Below are 20,838 nucleotides of genomic sequence, written 5' to 3'. Positions count from 1 at the left end.
AATCGACAGCGTTTGGCGATCGGAGCGGACGTGTAGATCGTGTAAAATAGTTAACGAGGGAGAAGTAATTTAAAGGAAGGAGATGGTCGCGCGATTAGCGTGCCTTCCGGTTAATGGATGAACCTTGGAACCGTAGCTGCGTCAGTGGTGAACGTAGACTCGACGCGAGTGGCACGTAGCTCGTGTCTCCGATGGGGTTGACATTTGCTAATTCCGAATTGCACCTCGACAAATGAATTTTAATTGAAGCCGTTCGCGACGGAGATGGGATTTCCCTGACGGGGTTGTCGTCGGTTGTTCTTACGTAGAATTCATGGGAATATTGTGCAAAGCGATCGACCGCAAAGGGGGCGGCTTAAGGAGGAACGCTCTCTACATTTATGCAAATTGAAAGTTATGTCGCATGCTTATTTTCAAAGTGGTTTAGCGTTACGACATTTGTCCGTGATTAATCACGATCCACGACCCCCTCTGTAACGTTCAACCCTCTTCTACGTTCGTCGTATACTCGAGTGCCATTTTGCCCGCCAACAGGGACCGTTCGAAACGAATGGACGCCGATGAATGATCGTGGATGATCTTAATGATTTGCTCGTCGCGTGGCTGCAAGTTGTGTACAAGTAAAGCTCCGTAACGAGACAATGGAACACGGTTTAGACGCGTCTATAATTTCGCTGATGTCAAACGCCGTGGTCCCGTAATTGCTCAAAGTACAGAGGTTAATTTCAGCAATTAGAGTGTTAGGCCAATTTCGGTCCGACTCGAGCAGGCGGCGCGTAAGAAGATTAATCATCGATCGGCGGAAAATTGATTGTCGGGACGGAAAATTTGTAATCGCTGATATTCGAGCTGTGCGCGAACAACGAACCTCGAAATTGGACGAGCTACGCGCGAATAACTCGCCAGAGAACGAACTTTTCTCGGTCGTGATTCGATTATCGACAGGAGATGGGCGTTGCAACAGTGACTGGATTATTAACCAGAGAATAATACACCTCTCTGTCGACTGGCTCGATTATTGAATCGGCTGTTCCTCGCTGCGAAGAATTTCCAGCGATCGGTTAGTCATTAAATTGTAACAGTCGTCTGTACCATTGAAATTTTACGTGCAAATAACGCCGTGGCAGTACTGGTAACGGAAATCGTGACGATAAAGCCGATCAACAGTTGCAGCTCGATCCGTCTGCGGGCCATTTCAGACGTAAACATTTCAGACGCCGTGAATGGCGCACCATATCTCCTGTAACATCGCTGCAATGCACGGTGCTCCGATTTTACGACGTTGCGTCGTTCCGTCGTAATGGTTGACACGCAATGGGCAGAATTTCAAAGCGACACGAAGTGCTGAACGCGCGTAAATCGTGGCTGAACGATCGTTGATACTTTCGCTCGCGTAATGGAAATTAGAGCGGGGAGATGTGGTGGGCAATGGCTACGAAAGTAGAGGAATCGATGCGATATGATTAACGAATCGCGGCAGGACTGATAATTCGCTACGTACTCGGAACGTATCGTTCTGTACTATCGAGGAACAATGAAAAAGAGCGATGCAAAAAATTGAAACTGATTGAAATGGAACTCAAAAATGTGCAAAATCTACAGAGAGGGACGGGGGATCAAAGTAAAATATTAATGAGATAACGGTGCAGACAGCATGGTTCGCTTCGCCATTTCATTCCCAAATTGTTTGTTCGAACACGGCTGCCGAGTGTTTCAATGGAACTCGTTACGTTCGTTCATCGGATTTTTCCCTCGGGAAGAATTTATTAATAAACGAAATTACCGTCTGTTGGTCGCTTTGACGAAAATTCAGGTAACCGTTATCATCATTATTAATGCACACTACGGATAAAGTCCCTTTACGTTCTCTGTGAAAAAATTTGCGAAACGTCAGGATCCGACGGAAAATGTTATTCTTTTACGCGTACACGAAAGACTAATACGCTACGGGGAAATATATAATTTCCTTAATAAAGTAGAAAATTATGAATCGATATCGTGCGATATACGTCCATCGAAATTCCATGAACGTCACCAACCGTGTATCGAGTTAACCAGCTGTCAAATAATGAAACGAACCACCGTCAAAGTCAGCATTGAAACGTTTTAGTCGCAATAATTGTACGATATTCGAAAATCGACAGTCCCTCGAGATCATTAAAACAGCCAGCGGAGCCATCGCAAAATTTCATCCTACGCTCGTCGTTTCCATCTACATCAAACTTCTGCGTCACGTGCGCCATAAAAAAGGGAAGGACCGCAAAATTCCGCGACGCTTAAACAGTCCCCAGCGACCGTGAGCCATTTTTATTCGGAAACGCAGTACGGTCTGTCATCCAGGAGCCGAAAGAAATCATGCAGCCGCTGTGTCACGTCGCCACTGTTCCTGGGCGAGATAACTTAGCGCCTCTACGTGCTCTGGAATCGAACGGATTCGACCATCGGAGGATAGAAAGGAATCTAGAGTAGATCGCACCAGCTTTATTTCACGTGGCCCAATGAGAAAGGTTCTCGGTTCGCCAATTTACATCCACGCGCACAATTCTCCCTTGGAAAGGAACATCTATGGACTGTTAAAAGTTAATACAGCAAATCGATACGCTATCATTGACGTAAGGGGTAGGAATACAAAGGGTTGCAGGTTAATTTAGTAATCTAGCTTTCTTATATTATATAACCTACGGCGAAAGGTCGATTAAGGTCCATTTGGATTTATCCGACGCTGAGAGGAGTCCTAGGTTTGTCATCTGACGTGCACGAGCGACGTCCTCCCTCGAAGGGGTAGGTTCGCGGCGTCGCAACTTAATCTACTAATTTCTCTTTCGTGGCTACTGCCACGGGCTGAATCAAAGGTCGACAGCGCGAGGATCACGCGGATCTAATTAAAGAACGCCACCAGATCCCGATGATTCGAGTACAATTTAATTAAACCGCAACAGGCTCGCCTCCGAGCCACCCTCCCGGAATTCTTACTTTTCGAAGTGATTTACGAGCTGTATCTTCGTCGACCACTGAAATATTCCCCTGGTCCGGTGATTCCTCAGGATCCTCATATTTCCTCGAACGAACGAAGGGGCTATCTGCCGGGCTCGTTTAACGGAAAGTTTATTTCGCATGCGAACGATTCTAAAACGTAGCGATGTACGAGTCGAAGGGAGCCGCTATCGCAGATTCATTGCCTGCAGCGGTGTGCTTGGATTTCTAAATTGAAACGGAAGATACAAACTTCCATGCGAGCATGGTATCTTGAATATACAACCGCTATTTGCTCTTGGCTACATTGTTGGATTCCTAACTGTGAACTTTCAATCTGCAAAACGGAGTATCAGTCAAACTATCTTCGAAGCAAAACATCCTAGCATTTCTCCCATCGTCTATCTTCGCGCCACTGGACTTTCTTTAAGTTACTCGAGACGTTAACGAGAGTACCTGCTGTATTTTTCAAAACGATCGAAAGGAACGTGAAGTCTGAACGAAGTCCAGATAAAGCACGAGAGCCACTCTGTTCCAGTCTCAATGAATACGATGGCCTTAAATTCGAGCTTCGAAAGTGGCCACCAAGGACACTGTACACACTCTCGTTTAGCGGAGGGTGCTCGCGCGTTCAATAAAAATCGACAGGGACAGCCAGAGGAGTCGTATCTTCGCGGCACGGTTCACGAGGCCGTGGTTACGAGGCCAGGAAGTGGCCAATAGTAAATTCTGCCGCGTGATTCCGAATCGAGAGTTCCGTCTTCGGGAAGTGTGGCCACATATGAACTGAAACGGCCACCTCTAACCCAGCCGTTCGTTTCATCCCCCGCGGACCCTCACCCCCGTGGCCATTGCTCTGACAAGTTTATCGCCGACCCGTGTATGATACAACGCCCACGTCCAACCTCCCTTTGTCTCTATCAAACGAGAAAAGGAGGGAGGAAAAAATACAGAGGGTCCTTGCGCCACGAGAAGAATCGAGAAGGAAGAAATACGAGGCGGAAGAATTATTTTTTGGTGACATATTTTCAATTCGACGTTCTCTGTTCTCTGTTATTTTAGACGTAGAGACTTGGTTCGAGTGAAGTCAGACAGAATTCACATATTTGTTCTCGCATATTTGTCCCAGGAATTAAAAATGAAGACGATCGACAACGCAGATGGGAATTCAGGTAACGAATCGAAGCCCGCAATTGGGATTGCTCATTGTCGACCAGGAAATGGTCAACAGGAAGTCCAAGAAACGTGCTCGAATGGGCCAGACCGCGAATACATTCTCAATCTCCGAATGCCTTGTTGTTCATTGATTAAGAAGGCATTGATCGATGCCAGTTGCCGCGAACCTGTGCAACCAATGTTTCGTGTCTCTCGAATGCAACAAGACCCGGGTAGTGAATCGAAGTGAACGAACTTTTCGAGCCAGGAAATTTATTGGAAATCGAAGGAACCAGGAAGCAATTTCGACAGAGGAATTTCATCGAATTTCCAGCCTCGCGATTGGAAGGATCGATGTACAATAGGCTCGTTAATTAGCCAGCCACATTGGCACAATAATTTATTCGATATTGTACCACGGTTGCCTCTTGAATTCCGTGGAAGGTATGGTGGAGACGAGGAGAGCGCACAGGCCGCAGAAACGATGAGATCGCGGTGTTTCCGGTTCAGCTGGGAGCGGTCAGATGAAATTGGAAGGTACGGGAAAGGCACGCGGGTCGAAGTGACAGATTTAAAGAAACCCAGAGGAGCGAGCTGGAAGCGGAGCGCGCAATGGGTTGGAAAAGCTGGCGCGGCGCACGTACCGCTGAGGGAGGAAAGAAGTCGGACGGGAAAGCTCGGGAGGAAACAAGAGGCACGTGATACAGGGAAGCTAAAACGCGGGGGTCATCGAGAGGCGGATAAAACAAACATAAATCGAACAGATGAATCTCGAGAATCCGTGGCGCGGGCGGAAATCGTTGAGAAATTGAAGGATCAAAGCCCGCGAGTCGATGACAGAACGAAGCAGGTTATCCCGGAATGAAACTGGGCGATGGTACGCGAGGAACGCGTGAAAAGGATCGAGAATGGCCCCGATGAAAGAGCGCGGGGACTCGTGAGAGGCGCGGAGGTATTGAAATGAAAAATTCCAGACAGAGGATGAAAACAGGAAGACGCATCGCTAGCCGGAAACGAGGGCCGCGAGCAGGGGAGGGAGAGATGTCTACAGGTGTGATTTCAAACGGCCCTGATGAATCTTTCAGGTGCACATTTCATTTGCACTTCTTTTCCTGTCCATTTATTTCAATAATGTCAATTGCCTGGAAAAAAAGTTGCAAGCGAAATGCTGCGTTCACGCAACAGTGGTTCCCTGGTAGGTTAAATCGACTTTACGTGGTGAAATGATTTCCAGCGTCCTCGACTTCGAATGACCTTGAGACGATCATCGAAAGATGTTCGAGTGACTATCGAGCGACTTTTCACGCTGACATATACCTCGACTGACCTCTCTCGTAAAAAAGGAACGATCTTAGACGGCGTTCATCGGGAAGGCACGTTTTCTATTAGGATTTCGCTGGAGAACCGGAAATAGCCCGATTCTCTGGAGGTACTCGAATGATCGATAATCACGGGGTAGCTCTGAAGGTTCACCGGTCCGGCTGGCTATTTTTCCAACCTGCGTTCTCGGACACCGGTGATTAAGTTCTATTTCAATCTGCCGCTGGAATTCTTTCCCCGTCGGGAGTTTCGTAATGTCCGCTCGTGGAAACGAATTAGGCGTTCCCATGCATGCCCACGCGTGTGCTTCGCCGTCCACTGCTGACTACGTGCGAATTAGCGTTCTCAGCGAAGCCGGTGGAAGAGCAGAAGAACGAAATAGAGGCCTTCGAGGAATGTCACGGGGCGAAGTTTCGCTAAGAAAACTCTCGCAACGGAGAGAGTGAGGGGTCCACTAGAGACACGATGCGTTCTACATTCTGCTCTAAAAGATTCAAGGTAACGCGAGAGTGGAATTTTGCTGAAAGTTAGGAAATGTTCGGCAGGAGACTAGTGGAAAGTCGCACTCTGTTACGCGCTCCACCTCTAGCACGGTCGATTCGTGGCAACGCGGGACTTTAGGGTGGAACGCAAACGCACGTTGGCGCGGAGTCGCACACGGCACTTCCGGCCGAGCGAGCGAGCAAGAATGTGGGAGAAAGACAGGCGGCGGAGGACGCTCGTATAGGCTCGTCGCCCAAGAGCCATTAATAAGCAGCGCCTAATTTCGTGAAAGCCTGGAGCCTCGAACTATTATCTAGGAAACGTAACTCGGTCGAAGAGCGATTAAACGGACGCCACCAAAATACGTCAAGCTGCGGCGTGCTGCGCCTGACAGAAAACCTATAGACGGAACAACCATTAATGAAATGACAAATGTGTTCTTGTCGACGGCACGAGTGGAGTCGCGTTAGAGCGCTCGCGCGCGCGCGCACCAGCCACCCTAGAGCCGGTTTACAACCCTGTCGTTGACTAACACGGAAAAATAAAATATATTCGACCGCGTGATTTACGCGACCCCACGGCATCCTAGCTTTTCGCGACGGGGAGTAGCTTCGATTGATCGCCCTCGCGACGCCAGGCGTCGTTCGAAATTCGTATCGACGACTCGACGGATCGATCCACTTCGATAACGTCGTTCGATTGGCGGTACGTTTGCTGATTTATAGACAGATTCGACTCGATGGAAACATCTCGCGGTGAGATTTTGACGAGGCAATATAAACGTCGATTAATTTGCGGCTTGTCTTCATGAACGGGACGATGAAAATATTGCCCTGGGGGGCTAAGATCGCGTGACGTTAGCGCCGCCATAGTTAAGCGGTAATTTCTTAGCGGATTTTCAACAGGTAGCCATTTTTCACACGGAGATAAGAGAAACTTCGACAGTCTCGAGGAGTTCATTAGCGAAATGAAATATAGTTCTCGCGCGGGGCAGATTAATGTTACGATTTCGAGGGCGGAGAATATTAGAGCAGGTGTTCCCGGTTTGGGATGAAAATGGAATAAAATTTGGGGGGGAACGATCAGAGGTAGTCGAACGAGTTCATTTCGCGTGGCTTTCGTTCGCGACTGCGAGTGGAACGAACGACCGAAACACGCCAGCAGCGTAACTTAATTCAATTTCTTTCCTCTTCCGGTTCTAGGGGAGTTGCCAGCCGCAGTGCACGACGGTAACGGGGTCTCCAGGGCGTTCCTGAACCTGTGGCTAATTCACTTAACGATGAGCTACGTTTTCTCCAGATGACAATACTAAGGTGAGTCGGTTACCGCGAAACGATCCCCCTGAAAGCAACTTTCCAACTTATAATGCATGTCGATACGCGCGTAAACACCTTGTTAAGCCGCGGGATAATAATGAAACGTTCTGAGCGCACCGTAAGTGCTGTTTCGCTACTTAATCCCATGAGCTAATTAACACCAGCCTCGCGAACTCTGCGTAATTTTATTATAACATTGACACCAACATCGCTAGTTGTTAAATCGTATCACAACAGTATTCGAATAATCGTTTCCAACCGCGTGCAAACAAAATTCTAACTGCGAAGGTTTGGACGCGCACAGTAAATGAAATTGCAGAACGTTTAAGTTGTAAAACGGTGGAGAACTTTTTGTAAGCAAGAGTCCCGCTCCGAAACGTTCGCCGCGGGAGTTCAGATGCGATTTCAATTTCAACCCTCGTCGCATCGTTGCCGGAAACTGGATGGAAGTTGCAACCCAGATCCCGTCGTTTCGCTGTCACAATTCGATGATACGGTCCCGCCTCGAATCCGCGCAAACGCGCCAGCAGAAACTTGACGAGGACAACCTGGCGGCCGCGTAAAACCCTTCGCCAACTATGATTATTACGATAATCGTGTTATTACATTTGCCAGAGTTCGCGATTGCCTCGAAAAGTTTCTCGATTCCTGCGACCATTAAGGTCCGAGCGCGTCAACCTAAATCGTTCGACACTCGCGCCAATAAGGGTGGGCGAATCGTTACGATCTCCCCTTTGAGTTCCGCGTACCAATCAGCGATAGTCGTATTCCTTCGCTCCCTTCGTACTAGTTTCTTCGTCCTCTCCTTTCGAGCATTTATCCCGTCCTCGTCCCTCGGTTACATCTAGTTGAACGTAACCCTTTTGTGCGCCGTCGTTTTTTATCGACCGTCTTATTCCCCGCAGTTTTTTCGCCAGTCCACGGTTACTCTGTTTTCCTAGTCTCTTTTCTCAGGCTCACCCTTCTTTTTTTACGAGTCGGTTTGTTTGCGATTGGGACCCGTCCGTTTGCTGGCCTTTTCCACCGGTTTTCTTCCCTCATTTCTGTCAACTTTCCTCTACCTTTGCCGTCTCCCTTCTATTTTCTCTACGGTTTTTTGCCCGGTGCGCTTTTCCTGGCCCGTTTCCCTGGGATTTACCACTCCCTCCGCGACTCTGTTTCCGTTACCAACCATTGCTCCCTTTTTATCCGCTCTCAAAGCTTCCCTTTCTTCTCCACCTCTTCCCACCAGTTTTACGATCCTCCTTTTTGGCCCATCTCCTCCTTCCGCGTACCGTTCGCTTTTTATCACGCGACGCGCCAGATTTTCCGCTTTGTTCTACCCCTGAATTTCACCCCCTCCCCCACTGACCACGACCAGTTTCTCTCGCTATCCGCCCCGCCTTTTTATCCGCGCGTTTCGTCTCAGTTTCCGTCCCGCTTTGATTTCATTTCTACCCTCGTAAGACACGCCGTGCCAAACGCTACTCTCGTCTTCGTGTCCCTCTTTCCTCCGCGCGGACACTCTAATTTGAGTTGCAGATACGAGGCACTCTCGCAACCCGCGCGCGAGCTCTCGCCGGTTTTCGCTATGCAAATGCACGTGCAACAGCGTTTCCGTTGCCACTGGCGTCACCGAGACAGCTGAACTATTTCAATTCTAGTCGATGCCTTGTCTCGCACTTTATTTCTTGCTGTCTCGTGAAAGATGATCTCGATCGTTTACCATAATGCATCGCATAATGCAACATCTTGATACCCGGCAAAAGTTAAGCTCGTCGATCCGCCCGCGAAGAACTACCCTCCTCGAGTTTGTCAACCTCCTCGACTAACTCGATTCCCCCTCGTGGAAATTTCGAACGTGTATTTTCGAACGGAGTTCGTTTAACTTCCATTCGCGTGCTCGCACCGCGACGGTGTGTAATAACTGGATTCTTGGGTGTCGCTGCACCCCCGATAAACTCCAGGCTCGCTCGCTCGGTTTGCGTTAACCGGATGGGGACGTCTGTTTCTCGGTAGACCGAGGAAATCGATTTCGTCGCCGGCTTCCGTCCGCAACGGTGCATAAAGTTGCCAAGGTACACCGATCGACGGGGTCCGGGCGACTTCATGGGGCCGCGATCATGGGAATCGAATCGACTCGATTGGATTCCACGCGGAACGGGTAGCTGGCTGCGAAACGTCCGCGCGGATCGTTTTACTGCGCCCCGTTTCGGTATTAATAGAGCCGCGCCGCGATGCCTCCGGATAACCGGGTGTAATTAGAAATTTATACGGTGGACGGAGCTGGGTAATTGTGGCGAATTTCTAAAGGCGTTTATCGAAATACTTTCTGGGTCGCGGTAAATAGGTTCTCGAATAAATCCCATCTGGTATTTCGAGCTGCACTCCCGACTGTAGTCAACGTTATTGGTTTCGTAGATTCGGCAAAAATAGAACAGCGCGATGGTTATTCGTGATACAACATAAAAAAGTCTATTTTGTATCGTTTGGTTGTATAGACTTGCGATTAGAAATTTTTCTGTATCCTGCGTATGGTCTCCGCGATGGTACAACTTCCGGAAGAGGTCGACGAAGAGCACGCCCGCGTAAATCCTCAAGATGTATAAATCATCGCGAATGCGGACGTGTATAGATGTCCTTCGCATGGAAACACACACCGGAAATTGTCCGTAGCCCCTTGGTGAACTCGCGGACGAAGTGGAAAACTGCGCGCCCCAGCCAGCATCCGTAATTGCGGTTGATTTATCATTGCCTCGAACTCTCGATCTCATCGAATCGCGAATCGACGTTCGATCGCGAATGCGATATTTATTCATAATTCAAGGTTTTATCGCGGGGTGGTTTATATCGCGAGGGGTATAATTTCAGGACGGGGGTAAACGAGAAGGAAGCTGGGGGTGTCGCGTGACCCGTTCCACGGAAACTATAGGTTATGCGTGCGCGGATTGCGACCAGCGGTATCTCACCTTCCGTGCTTTCATTATCAGCCGCCATAGATTACGGCCAGCGAGCGCCAATGACGTCGCATCCGTTCATCCCTCATCCAGGGACGCCGTCGTTCGGTCAATGACGACTGCGCGTGGTCCAATGCGTTCCCTGCGTCGATGTTGTTATTCCGAACCGCGAGAGAAATTGGTGTCTATCGGAGGGATGAAGGGCGGCTTCCGCTGGAACGTTTTTGAAGATTTATTGACGGATGAGAACGTCGAGCGAACTCGAAGGGAGGCAATCCTCGCGGCGAAGTTGGAAACACTTTACCCTGTTGCGCTCTCGAGTGTCGTAACGGGGATTTAAGACATCTTCGCGTGCAATCCTTTCTTAAGGCTCGCGAACAAGAGCTGTCGCGGGTAACAACGCTGTAGCTAACGAGATCAAGAGAAGACCGTGAGCTAGGCTCAATATTTTTGCACCCCCGCGCGTTCCAAATAGAAAGGAAGGTGTACGCGGAAGAAGGTTGATCCGTCGCGTAAACAGTTTAACAGACGTGATTCATTGGCTTAATCCAATTACGTAGCGGACTGCGCTACCTGGAGATACGCAGACCAGGCTCTAAGAAGAATTCATAAGTTATCATCATTCGCGCTGCCTGATTAGAGAAACTAGTATGATAGTCGTATATTAAACTATATTAGTAATCATGGCCTAATTTGGCAATAACGAGGGTGAGTATTTCATGATCGCAGTTATATAAGTCCTCTATGGTCGATTTCTCATAATCTTGACAAAGGGAACAGAACGAATCTGTCAATTAGCGAGAGGCGAAGCGCCAATTACTCCCGCGGAAAAGTGCGCAAAGCGGATTCCTCGTTAAATCCGGTGGCGGGCCTTCTTTCTCTAGCCTGGCGCCGGTCAGATCGAACTTCGAGCTGGATCAAAAGCTCGGCTGGATAAGACGAACGTTCCTTCCCTCGGAAAACATTCTTCGGCCCCGGTCCCATTTGCCATGGACGCTTTTAGCGCTCGATATTTAGTTTCCATCCAGAACTGAAAGCGGCTGTTTCGAACGCTCCGGGGGAGAACGCGCCTGGGCAAAGTTTACTTTCCCGATTCGAAATAAACCGAGCGGATTCCGAACTTAGTTCTGAAATTGCGACCATTTGTTATAAGAGACATTCTTCTCGCGTCCCAGCCCCGTTCAACGGGCACCGAATTCACGGTTGCTTGACGAGCGTCTAAGCTTAATTAAATTACAGAACTCAAGCCTCCTCCCGGTTCTTTTTGTACTTTACGAGGGAAGCGCGCGAGCACGCGTTATCATTCGTTCGGTGGGTTTAGCACGCGAGCCACGGGACGGGAAATTGCAGGCCCTTTGAGGCGGCGCACTTTTCAGACGCGCAGCCGGAAATATGTTACGCGGAATTAGAATGTTTTACCCCGGCAGTATTTTCGCTTATCAACGCGGACGAAGCGTTAAACGAGAAGGCAAACGAAGTTACGGGGAAACGAGAGGTTACAAAGGTTTAGAAATCCCGTTTCGTCCCTTGCTTCTTTCAAAGGACCACGTTTTTTTCTTTTTCCTCTTCAACCCCCATACTTTTCTACCATTGTCTCGATACAAAGAGGGGGCAGATCGCTCGACGTTCGAAACGAGCGGAAATAATAAAGATTAGTCCCCCGTTTGATCGAACTTTCATTATCCGTTCTTGGGAGGTCGTTCGCGCAGCTGACAACCCGCTTCCCCAGTATCGTTCGAATGACGAACGAACTCCGGATAACGAGCCGCTGTTTTACTATCGCGGCATAACGATCGAGGGCGCCGGTCCATGCGCCGTTCAACGTGGCTTCGTTGTTAATGAGCAGCTACGAATCGGCCCCGTCCCCGTTTAATCTTTAAGTCGGTGCTCGGTGGGAATTAAGGGATCGAATAATATACGGCGGGTCGCTTATAGGCGAGCAAAGGGTTTAATGGCTCTTCCGCAAACTCTCGCAAATCCTCAGCTACGTATCCTGCTGTTTCGTGGAACTTCTGATCCCACCTAGAACATTTTCCGGAAGAGAAAATAGCCTTTTAATATAAAAGAAAAAAAAGGAAAATGTTAACACGCGAAAAAACATGACGTGCAATTTTGTAAAACAGCCGATCCGATCAGATTCGACGGCACAATTATCGCGGCAACCGTAGGGTTATTGGTCCGACGCCAATTACCAGAGTAATTAATCGACTGCCGCGAGAGCCGTCGATTAATCTGACGAAAGGCACGGAGAAACGGATTCGGTCGGCTTAACGAACAGATCCGCGGGTATTTTTCACGCGGCCTCGCGAACGTGTCGATCCCCTTTTTCCATGGCCGCCAGCCGTGCCCCCGTATCGCTGGCCAGCGTCCAAAAAACCGGCCGCAAATGGAGAATCGATGGAACAACAAGCGCATTCATCGGGCTCATTAATTCTGTAACTGCGTGCCATGGCCGCGTGTCTTCCTCCGCCGGCGATTTATCACGATCCGAAGGAAAGTATAAATAAAAGAACGCCACGCGCGAGGAACGCTGCTCCTGCGGTAATTTATGCAGTCCACGAGAGCACGATGACGTTGCGCCGGTTGAAATTTTCCAGCGCGAGGGCCTCGCTTTTTCGCCCCTTTTACTCCACGAATTAAAGACGGAACATTCGATCGGCTGCGCGCACGTAACAGGAAAGGAGTTTGATTAATCGCACAATTTTTCGTCGCTGATACGGCACCGCTTCGACCTCCCCCGTGTCTCTGCGCCGTGAAAATCGTTCATTTTCACGGATATCGACAACACCTGTCCGAATTGCCAGCGCCGGCCATGGAACTCGATTAACAAGCTGAATCGCCGCATCGGTTGAATAACTAATCGCCGCGCTAAAAATCAGCGGACGTTGTTGAAATTCATAACAATTCCACGTGACGATGATGTCGGTAAACTGAGCGAGATATCTCGAACAACGCTCGAGAGGCAGCCGTCGCGTTAAAAGCCCGGTGATTTCATCGTATTTACCGTACATTGCGCCCGGTTCTCTCCAATTAAACAATTCTCGCGTCCCGTGCGAAACGAGAGCGAGAAACGGTGCACGCGTCGGTGGCAGACGTTCAAGGAATTCGCGGACAAATCCGTTAAGGATCGCGCGATCGCAAATTCGACGAGCTCTCGTCAATCTTTGATAAATCGACGGCAGGAAGAGTTATAACCAGCGCGTCCCACTGTCCGATCGAGATTCATCCTCGTCACTGGTTTCCTCTACGAGCGACTCTGAATTTTCAATTTTCTCCTGTTGTTGCAGCTCTTCCCTTTTTTTTCTTCGTTCATTTTTGCGCTTTTCGTCCGTCAATCCTGCGATCGTGGCACAGCGACGCGGATTTTGCAGAATCTGCAACGGCGCGGCGATTGGCATCGCGCGTGCACTGGATCGCTCCATCGAGATGAACGATATACCACCCCCCAGCCACCCCGTCTCTTTCGCTCGCGCCTCTCTCGCTCTCTCGAATTCATTTAAATCCTTTTTTTAAGGAACCAAATTCCTCGTTTCGACCTGTCAGCGGTGAAAAATTGAGTTTCCGCTGTTTTATATTCATGATCTGCTGTACTGAAAATATTTATTGCGTCGCTCTTCGCTAGACGCGGCCGCGCGAAGAGCAATACGTCTGAAATAAAAATCCCGTGGGGGATAATATTCTGTCGCTGCCTGTAAATAGTAACAAAAAGAAAAAAAAAACGATCTTCTAATAAATATCCAGATAGACGTGGTATGCAAAAATCCTCTTGGACGTTATCCCTTTGTATCATTGAACTTGTCTTTCCCCGTCGCCTCGACTGAAAACCGACGAATTTACGTGTGAAAGGGAGGGGCTCCCTTTTCTTCCTTACCGAAGATCGGGATTTATCATCGTTTTATTGGGTCATTCGCGCGGATGTTAGCAAGACAATGCCCTTTGTTCCCCGGTTTTGTCCCGGTTCGATCTGTCAGAACGCAGGGCGCACGTTCGAACGTTAAAGTTTAAAAAGGGCGCCTCCGTCGAGGTTCCGGGAGTGCATCCAGAGTTGCACGCGTTTTCGTTTGATTTATGCGGTCGCTACAGTGACACGGTGATAAATGAGTTCGCCGTGGATGCGCTCAGGGCGCCGATGTATCGATTCCTGCGGTTCAATCCGGGAACGGGGAACGTTCAACCGTTTCGTTCGACGTTGTTCGAGAGACAGCGTTGACTCTACCGATCGACCTCGAAACGTTCCTACGAGTGTCCGATTTTAATGGGATGTTCGTTAATAGCCCAGCCAGCGGGGAGAAGGCTCGGTTTCGATGAACACGAGCGAATCTTTGACCGCGATAACGACGAGACGGGGGTCGTGAAAGCTGATACTGACAGTTCTCGACCGCGGCACCTGATATCCGCGCGATATCCTCCAGTCATTAGTATAGAGTTCATCAACCTGAGGTCGTGCTCCAGGAGCCTCGCAACTCGCTACTGTGTCGTCATTAATATAACGCGGTACACGGGGATCGTTGGAATACAAGATTCACCTCGCTAATGCCTGCTGCCATGACTTAACGCGTTACACATTCGAAGCATATAACTTGGACGTGTAGCATCTCCACTGTTTAAGTCTTGTTTTTAATCTCGACGATGCAGGCTTTCTACTTTCCTCGAGAAGGGTGGTTTGTCTGTTGGTGAGTGGTGGTACAAGAACAGTTGACAGTTTCTAGTGGTCTCACAGCCTCGAGTGTACCAAAGATCGATCGTCAAACGCCTTATTACGTCGAAATCGAAACGCCAAAGACGTCAACTGGAAAACAATCGCGCATTACTCGTCCCATCGACACCCTCTCCGCCAGGCGACAGTAATGAGTTCCCAGGGTTGCTCGCCAACCCCCGCCGCTAACGACGCATTCAATAATCGTAGCGCAAACCGGGAAACGCTCGAGCGTTCTCGTTACAAGCACCCGTACGTACTCCCCGCGAGCAATAAATCGGAATCGCGGCCGAAATACTTGGCCAATCGATGAGCCGTCGAACGTCACCGCGAACGAGCCGCGTTAAATGAATAATTAATATATTCAAATGGGACACGCTTAAGCTGCGCAACGCCACTTCGTCGTGCGTTTCCACCGCGTTCACGCACACGTCTTCGCCTGTCCAAATATCCATTACGCGTCGTCCACACGGAGCCAGACGCGTCTCATTTGAATTCGCGCGCGCGAACGCGAGGGTGGCGGAGGAACGCGTCAGGAGCCACAGGAAGCGCAGCGTTCCTCGCGATCCCTCGCGCTCCTCCGTGCGATAGAGACGAAGGACTCTACCTTCAATGTATTCATATGCGAAGTTACTTGCTCAGCCTAGCGGTATTTCAATCTCTGCTAGAGATTGAACATGGATACAGAGAGATACAGAGAGCCATAGAGAGTTGTAACTGAATCTCACGTTAAATTCGTAGCAACACACTGCTCTCTCTTTCTCTTTTTCGATCTCAACTTCGAATTTTCACGGGAAATAATACGAACGCCGGGGAAAGAGTGGAAAAATTGTTTTCTTTTCAACTGAGAGTTCGAGGAAGGAACGCACGATGAACGGAACCGTGAAGCTTTACCGTCCTCGGGCGGGCGTCGTTACTGCGAGCCTTCCGACAAATAATCGTGAAACAGAAATGGAACGGATTACGGGCGGTAAAAAAAAATCTCATCTCCGCACCCTTTTATTTTCAACGTTAATACGTTGTTCCGCTTTTATTACGCGGTCCCCTGTGCACCCCGCGGGCGTATTCGCCCGGAATTGACTCCGCTTTCGTATTTCGGAATTGTTATAGCTAGGCAGTGCTTCGACGTGTACGCTGGACAGCGTTGATGTCGGGCCTTGTTCTTGTTAACGTTTCTGCCGGCTAATTGGGGATTGTTTAGGAGCGTGTTCCGGACAGCTAATCACGCGTGGGGTACAAGTTTCGTTCGCGTTGCGCGCGATCCTCGTTCGTAGTTCTGAAAACGATGTTAGACGTAGAAAGTAATCGCGATATCCAAGCTTTCGCTCGTAGATCGATCGAAACAAACGTCCACTGTAACAGTGTACCTGAAAACAGCCGTCGCAGATTTAATTCTAAAACGGTAACCAGTACGATGCGTACAGAAATGGTGAATTTCGTGTGTTGCAGACCGCCATAGATGCGTCGAGAGGTCCACCGGAAATCCGACTTGCGTTTCACGGCGCGAGCCATCGCGGGACACCCATGGACAGGAGCGACCACGTCGAAGCAACGATGCAACTCGCGCGTCGTCGATCGGATTCGTCGCCAACCGAGTCGATCGCCATGACGAACGTGGATCGTCGTGCACCGGCCGATCCAGTCGCGAGAGAGACTAGTCGGTGAATCGTTTTTACCTTTAACCATAGAATTCCCCTTTCGATCGATCGATCGATCAGTAGCGCGCCCTCGAAGGAACTCTGTGACCGCTACGGCGACGCGTGACCGCCTGTCGAGGATCCGTTTCCTCCTCGCACACGGATCGAGCTGTTCGCCGTGGAAAGGTCGCCGTTAACCAAGTGGGCCATCATTGTACAGTCTAACCTAGCCGGATGCTGCGGACAGTGCGCGAGACGTCTTCGAGAGTCATTCTTAGTGTCGGTCGCCACCGTGGTGACACGGGCCATCGACTGAGGGAGAGTAATGGCCGAAGGAATACGCGGAATGCGGTGGCCAGCGGTGAGATGCTTGGTCGCTCCATGGAATGTTGCGTCGATACGATTTAGCGGAGATTTATCACGCGCTGCGAGAGAGTACTGGAATGCTTGGTGGGTTGAATACGTTGACCGGACGAACGGTTATTGCGTTACGAGTGATCGTTACGGTGAGTTGTTTCACGTTCCAATTATATTTCCTCTATCTATTTTTTTTTCGTTCTTTTCTCCCACAAAATATGTATGTAATTGGAGAGATTCTTGACGAATCGGTATTAGCGCTCCAGCGGCTCGATTATGGTCGGGAACGCGCGAGAAATCTGTCATCTTCACCGTCGGGAAGTTGGGTAATACGCTGGTAATTGTCAGACGCGTCAAGCCGGAGAACGCTTAGCGGAATCTCTAATTGAACTCTGTGCTTTGACTTCTCCACCGTGCACGTACGTACGTACATCGATACAGCCTCGGTTTAACCCAGATCCCGCGGAAGCGTCATCGACTTTTCGACGAGCGAATAGTTGGGATGGCTCTGGACGGGGTCGTCCCTCGTCGTATAATTAATTAGCCCTAGCGTCGAGATTCTTTCCAACTAGTTACCCGTCCCCTGGAAAATAATCGTCTCCCCAAACTTGGACGGCGGTTGCATTACGAGGTGAATTCACTTTGCACGGACGGTGGTTCGACGTATTTTTTTTTTTTTTTTTTTTAAGTGGACTTCGCTACCACGTCGAGAAAGATGAAGAAGTTTTCAACCCCTTCGACTTTCTAATTTCACGTTATCATTTATTCAACGCGGAGGAAATATGATTAGGAGGAGAGGCACTTCGAAGCGACACACAATACTCTGCTCGTTTTCCTTTTCAACGCCGTAAAGAGGATGACGCAGGAGGATGGCGAAGGAACGTGACCAGGATTCGAAATCCTCCGGTCCCAACGAACATGTGATATGCGAAAACGTATCAAAGCGAGACTGGCCGACCGGTTAGACGGATGATTTTATCTATACATATTAAACGTGCACGATCTATACATATTATAAATAGGCTCGATCGATCGCGATAAGATTATATTTTTATATGTACATATGGCGTTCCTTCTTGTTATCTTATTAAAATATATCGACGAGGCGGTAGATAGAGAGACGAAACCACTTGCGATCGGGTAGCTCGTCCGAACTCGACGAAACGGTGTGGAAAGACGAAGATCGATTCTCCAGCGAGCAGGAGATATCACGAAAACGAACGAACCGCTTTACTCCATGAATGTTTCATCCGGAACCAGGTAGGGAGCACTGATTTCAAGAACCATCGATCGAACACCGTTGGGTACGATCGATACCATTTCTAACCGGGCGCAGCGCGATTTAAACGAGTTCGACGAAAGATCCTTCGTTAATAGAAACACCTGCCACGTTTAGACCAGCGGGGGGTCGTCGAATCGAACCTTTAATCTCGACGATACCACCCTCGCTCCTGTGTCTTCTCGAAGGAAGCGCGCCAGCGAAGGCGCCCCTTTTTGACAAAATTTAATCTCGTTACCCGAGATCCTCGCTGGTGATCCATGACTGGAGGGGAAAAACGGGAGATATACGCGTTTCGGTTAACGAGATTTCCGGGTGTGCCGTAGATCCTTCGAACAGGGTGCGATTAAATCTCGCACGGTTTTTGGGGTTGACGTTTATTCGGGGCGCATGGTAAATTCGTATGGAATTTTTCACGCACGGGGATCATCCATCTCGCGCGTATTCGGATAAAAATGCTCGACCAGGACCGGAAATAGTTTCTGTCGCGTTATAAACGACGTGCCAGCTGCCGAGTCGCGGCCGTATAATTCTACGAGTGGTGTTCTCAGTCGCGCATAATCCACTGTTGATCAATCGCCGGAACGAGCGTGCGATAATCAATCGCGGTTACGAGTACACTTCCCTCTCGAGCGCGTGTACGTCTCGATTAATCGAAATCGTTTATCTCGTTTATCAACGATTCGTCAATTTTTACAATTTGTTTCGACGAGATATTGCAATTCTCTATTGTATGAAATCGGAGTAGATTAATTTCGAAAAAAATTCGATGAAAACACCCGAGCAATTACGGATGAATTCAAGCTGGACACGCGTGATATGGAGGAGGATCGATCGAAATTTATATCCATTAGAGGACGTGTACGAAGAGGACGATCGGTTGTACCCAACGATCCGACGCGAGGGAACGTGGATCGTAAGTAAAAAGCGAAGAGTCCGCGATCGTCTCGCGGAACGCGCGCCTGTTAAACGAGCAGGCGTTAAGAGAGAACGGACAACGGTGGTCCAGCCGAGTTTCGGGGCTTGTCACGCTCGTAATGAGATTATGTTTGCAATGCGGCAACACGATGCGACAGGAAATGTTACGCGCGGTCCGACATCGCCGGGAACTGGAGGAACTGTGTCACGAGGAGCTGGACAGAATTTCGTTTCGCGGTGGACGATGAGTATTGTAATAATTCGGACATCCTAATGCGCACAGACCGGGGAATTATGTTTCGACGGACTGCAGGGTTGGCTCTACGACTGGCTACGCTGGGGTGTTTCGATGTCTCGCCTGTCGGTAATTTCAGTTACTCCACTCCTGGCACACTCGAGGTGAGAGGCGACAATTGACGGATCGAGGTTTTTCGAGTAAAGGCACCCTCCTTGCGAGCTCGTTTTGGGGCAGGATGCTTATTTTACGTCGCGAACGCGCGACGCGTCAAAGTTTCGCCTCCATCGGGAAGCGTGGAAACAGCAGTGTCAGATGAGCGCGTCAGAATTTCACGAAATTGCGCTGTCAGCGGTGCGTCAGAATCGCGGATCCTCTCTTTTTGAACAAAAAAAAAATTCTGACAAAAATCTAAACGTCCCACGTAGCCAACGCGTAAAAAAGGATCAGCTTTGCGTCATTCGTTATCGCATCGAGCGGGTCGCGTAGTTAAACAAGTATCGTTCGAACGCGTTCCGCCTTCCACTTTGAGACGCGAGCATATATGCGGAAGTGTGAAACGTAGCGGCAATTTCGACGTATCTGCAAAGCTCTACTGTAACCACGTAACCGTCAGAAAAACTTTGCGAACCATTTCATCTCGTGTTAGACAATTTTCTAAATTCCATCAGTCGATGCAACCCGTCTGTTATCGAATCTTCGCTAAGAGTACACTTTCGGTCGAAAGACTTCCTCGGGAGTTATCCCACGTCTACTTTATAGTACATAACCGCATATAACCATATATAACCTTATCAATTCGTTTACACAAGATAAGATCACTACCCACCCTCTCGTTGGAGGATGCAACAAAATTTCAAGCCGCCTTTCCATATATATTATCCTCTTTCACTACAATACCCTCCCATGTAATGTTTCTGACCTCCTGACCTATTCTTCCCTCGAAGGCGCCGTCAAATTCTTTATGCTTCACGCTATCTTCTTTAACATTCCTGTCTTGTTTCCCAACTGTACGTGTACACGTTTCTCTTTTTTTATTATTGATCTCGACGATAACTCCTCGGTTCTCGAACATCTGTTTTATTCTGCACGTTACACAAACGTTGAGAAGGGGCGAAAGATCATAATTCGCCGGCAGCGTTAGATCCACTCAAAGACTCTGGTAAACGCTTGATAACCGCGATACAAGAACCAACTTGGTATTCGCAATAATACGGCGGGTTCAACTGGTTCAGAAGCACCTTTCGCCCAGATGCGATTGCACATTCTTCCCGCGGTCGCTGATCTTCCGGCTGGCGGACCGCATTCCTCGAATGCGGCTACCCTTACAACGAGAATTTGGCCGCTATCTGGCTGCTCTGTCCAGACGCTTCGCGAGCTCCTGTTTCGCTGTCGCTAAAGGTAATTGGAAATTTGTCGTGTTACACGGCCCTCCACCGTGGATAACCGCAGCCGAATATCTTCGTTTCACTCCCTGAATTAGTGGATCTCTCGAACGATCTTTCCACTTGATCGCGACGAAAGATGGTGACA

General features: G+C 49.1%; 1 protein-coding gene across 3 annotated transcripts in view; it reads left to right on the top strand.

Annotated features, from left to right (window-relative positions):
* LOC143424028 (uncharacterized) overlaps positions 1-16,593 on the top strand; it is a 155,802-nt gene extending 139,209 nt beyond the window's left edge. For all 3 annotated transcript variants that reach the window (XM_076895833.1, XM_076895832.1, XM_076895835.1), the window contains 2 exons: positions 7,134-7,244; positions 16,329-16,593. In XM_076895833.1, coding sequence (XP_076751948.1) covers positions 7,134-7,234 — 101 coding nt within the window. In that variant the 3' untranslated portion in view covers positions 7,235-7,244; positions 16,329-16,593. The remainder of the gene's footprint in view (positions 1-7,133; positions 7,245-16,328) is intronic.
* Positions 16,594-20,838: the final 4,245 nt, after the last annotated feature.

Source organism: Xylocopa sonorina, chromosome 5 (genome assembly GCF_050948175.1).
Source record: "Xylocopa sonorina isolate GNS202 chromosome 5, iyXylSono1_principal, whole genome shotgun sequence".
Classification (NCBI taxonomy): Eukaryota; Metazoa; Arthropoda; class Insecta; order Hymenoptera; family Apidae; genus Xylocopa; species Xylocopa sonorina.
The sequence above is the reverse complement of the archived record's forward strand: the minus strand, read 5'-3'. Positions and strand labels throughout refer to the sequence as shown.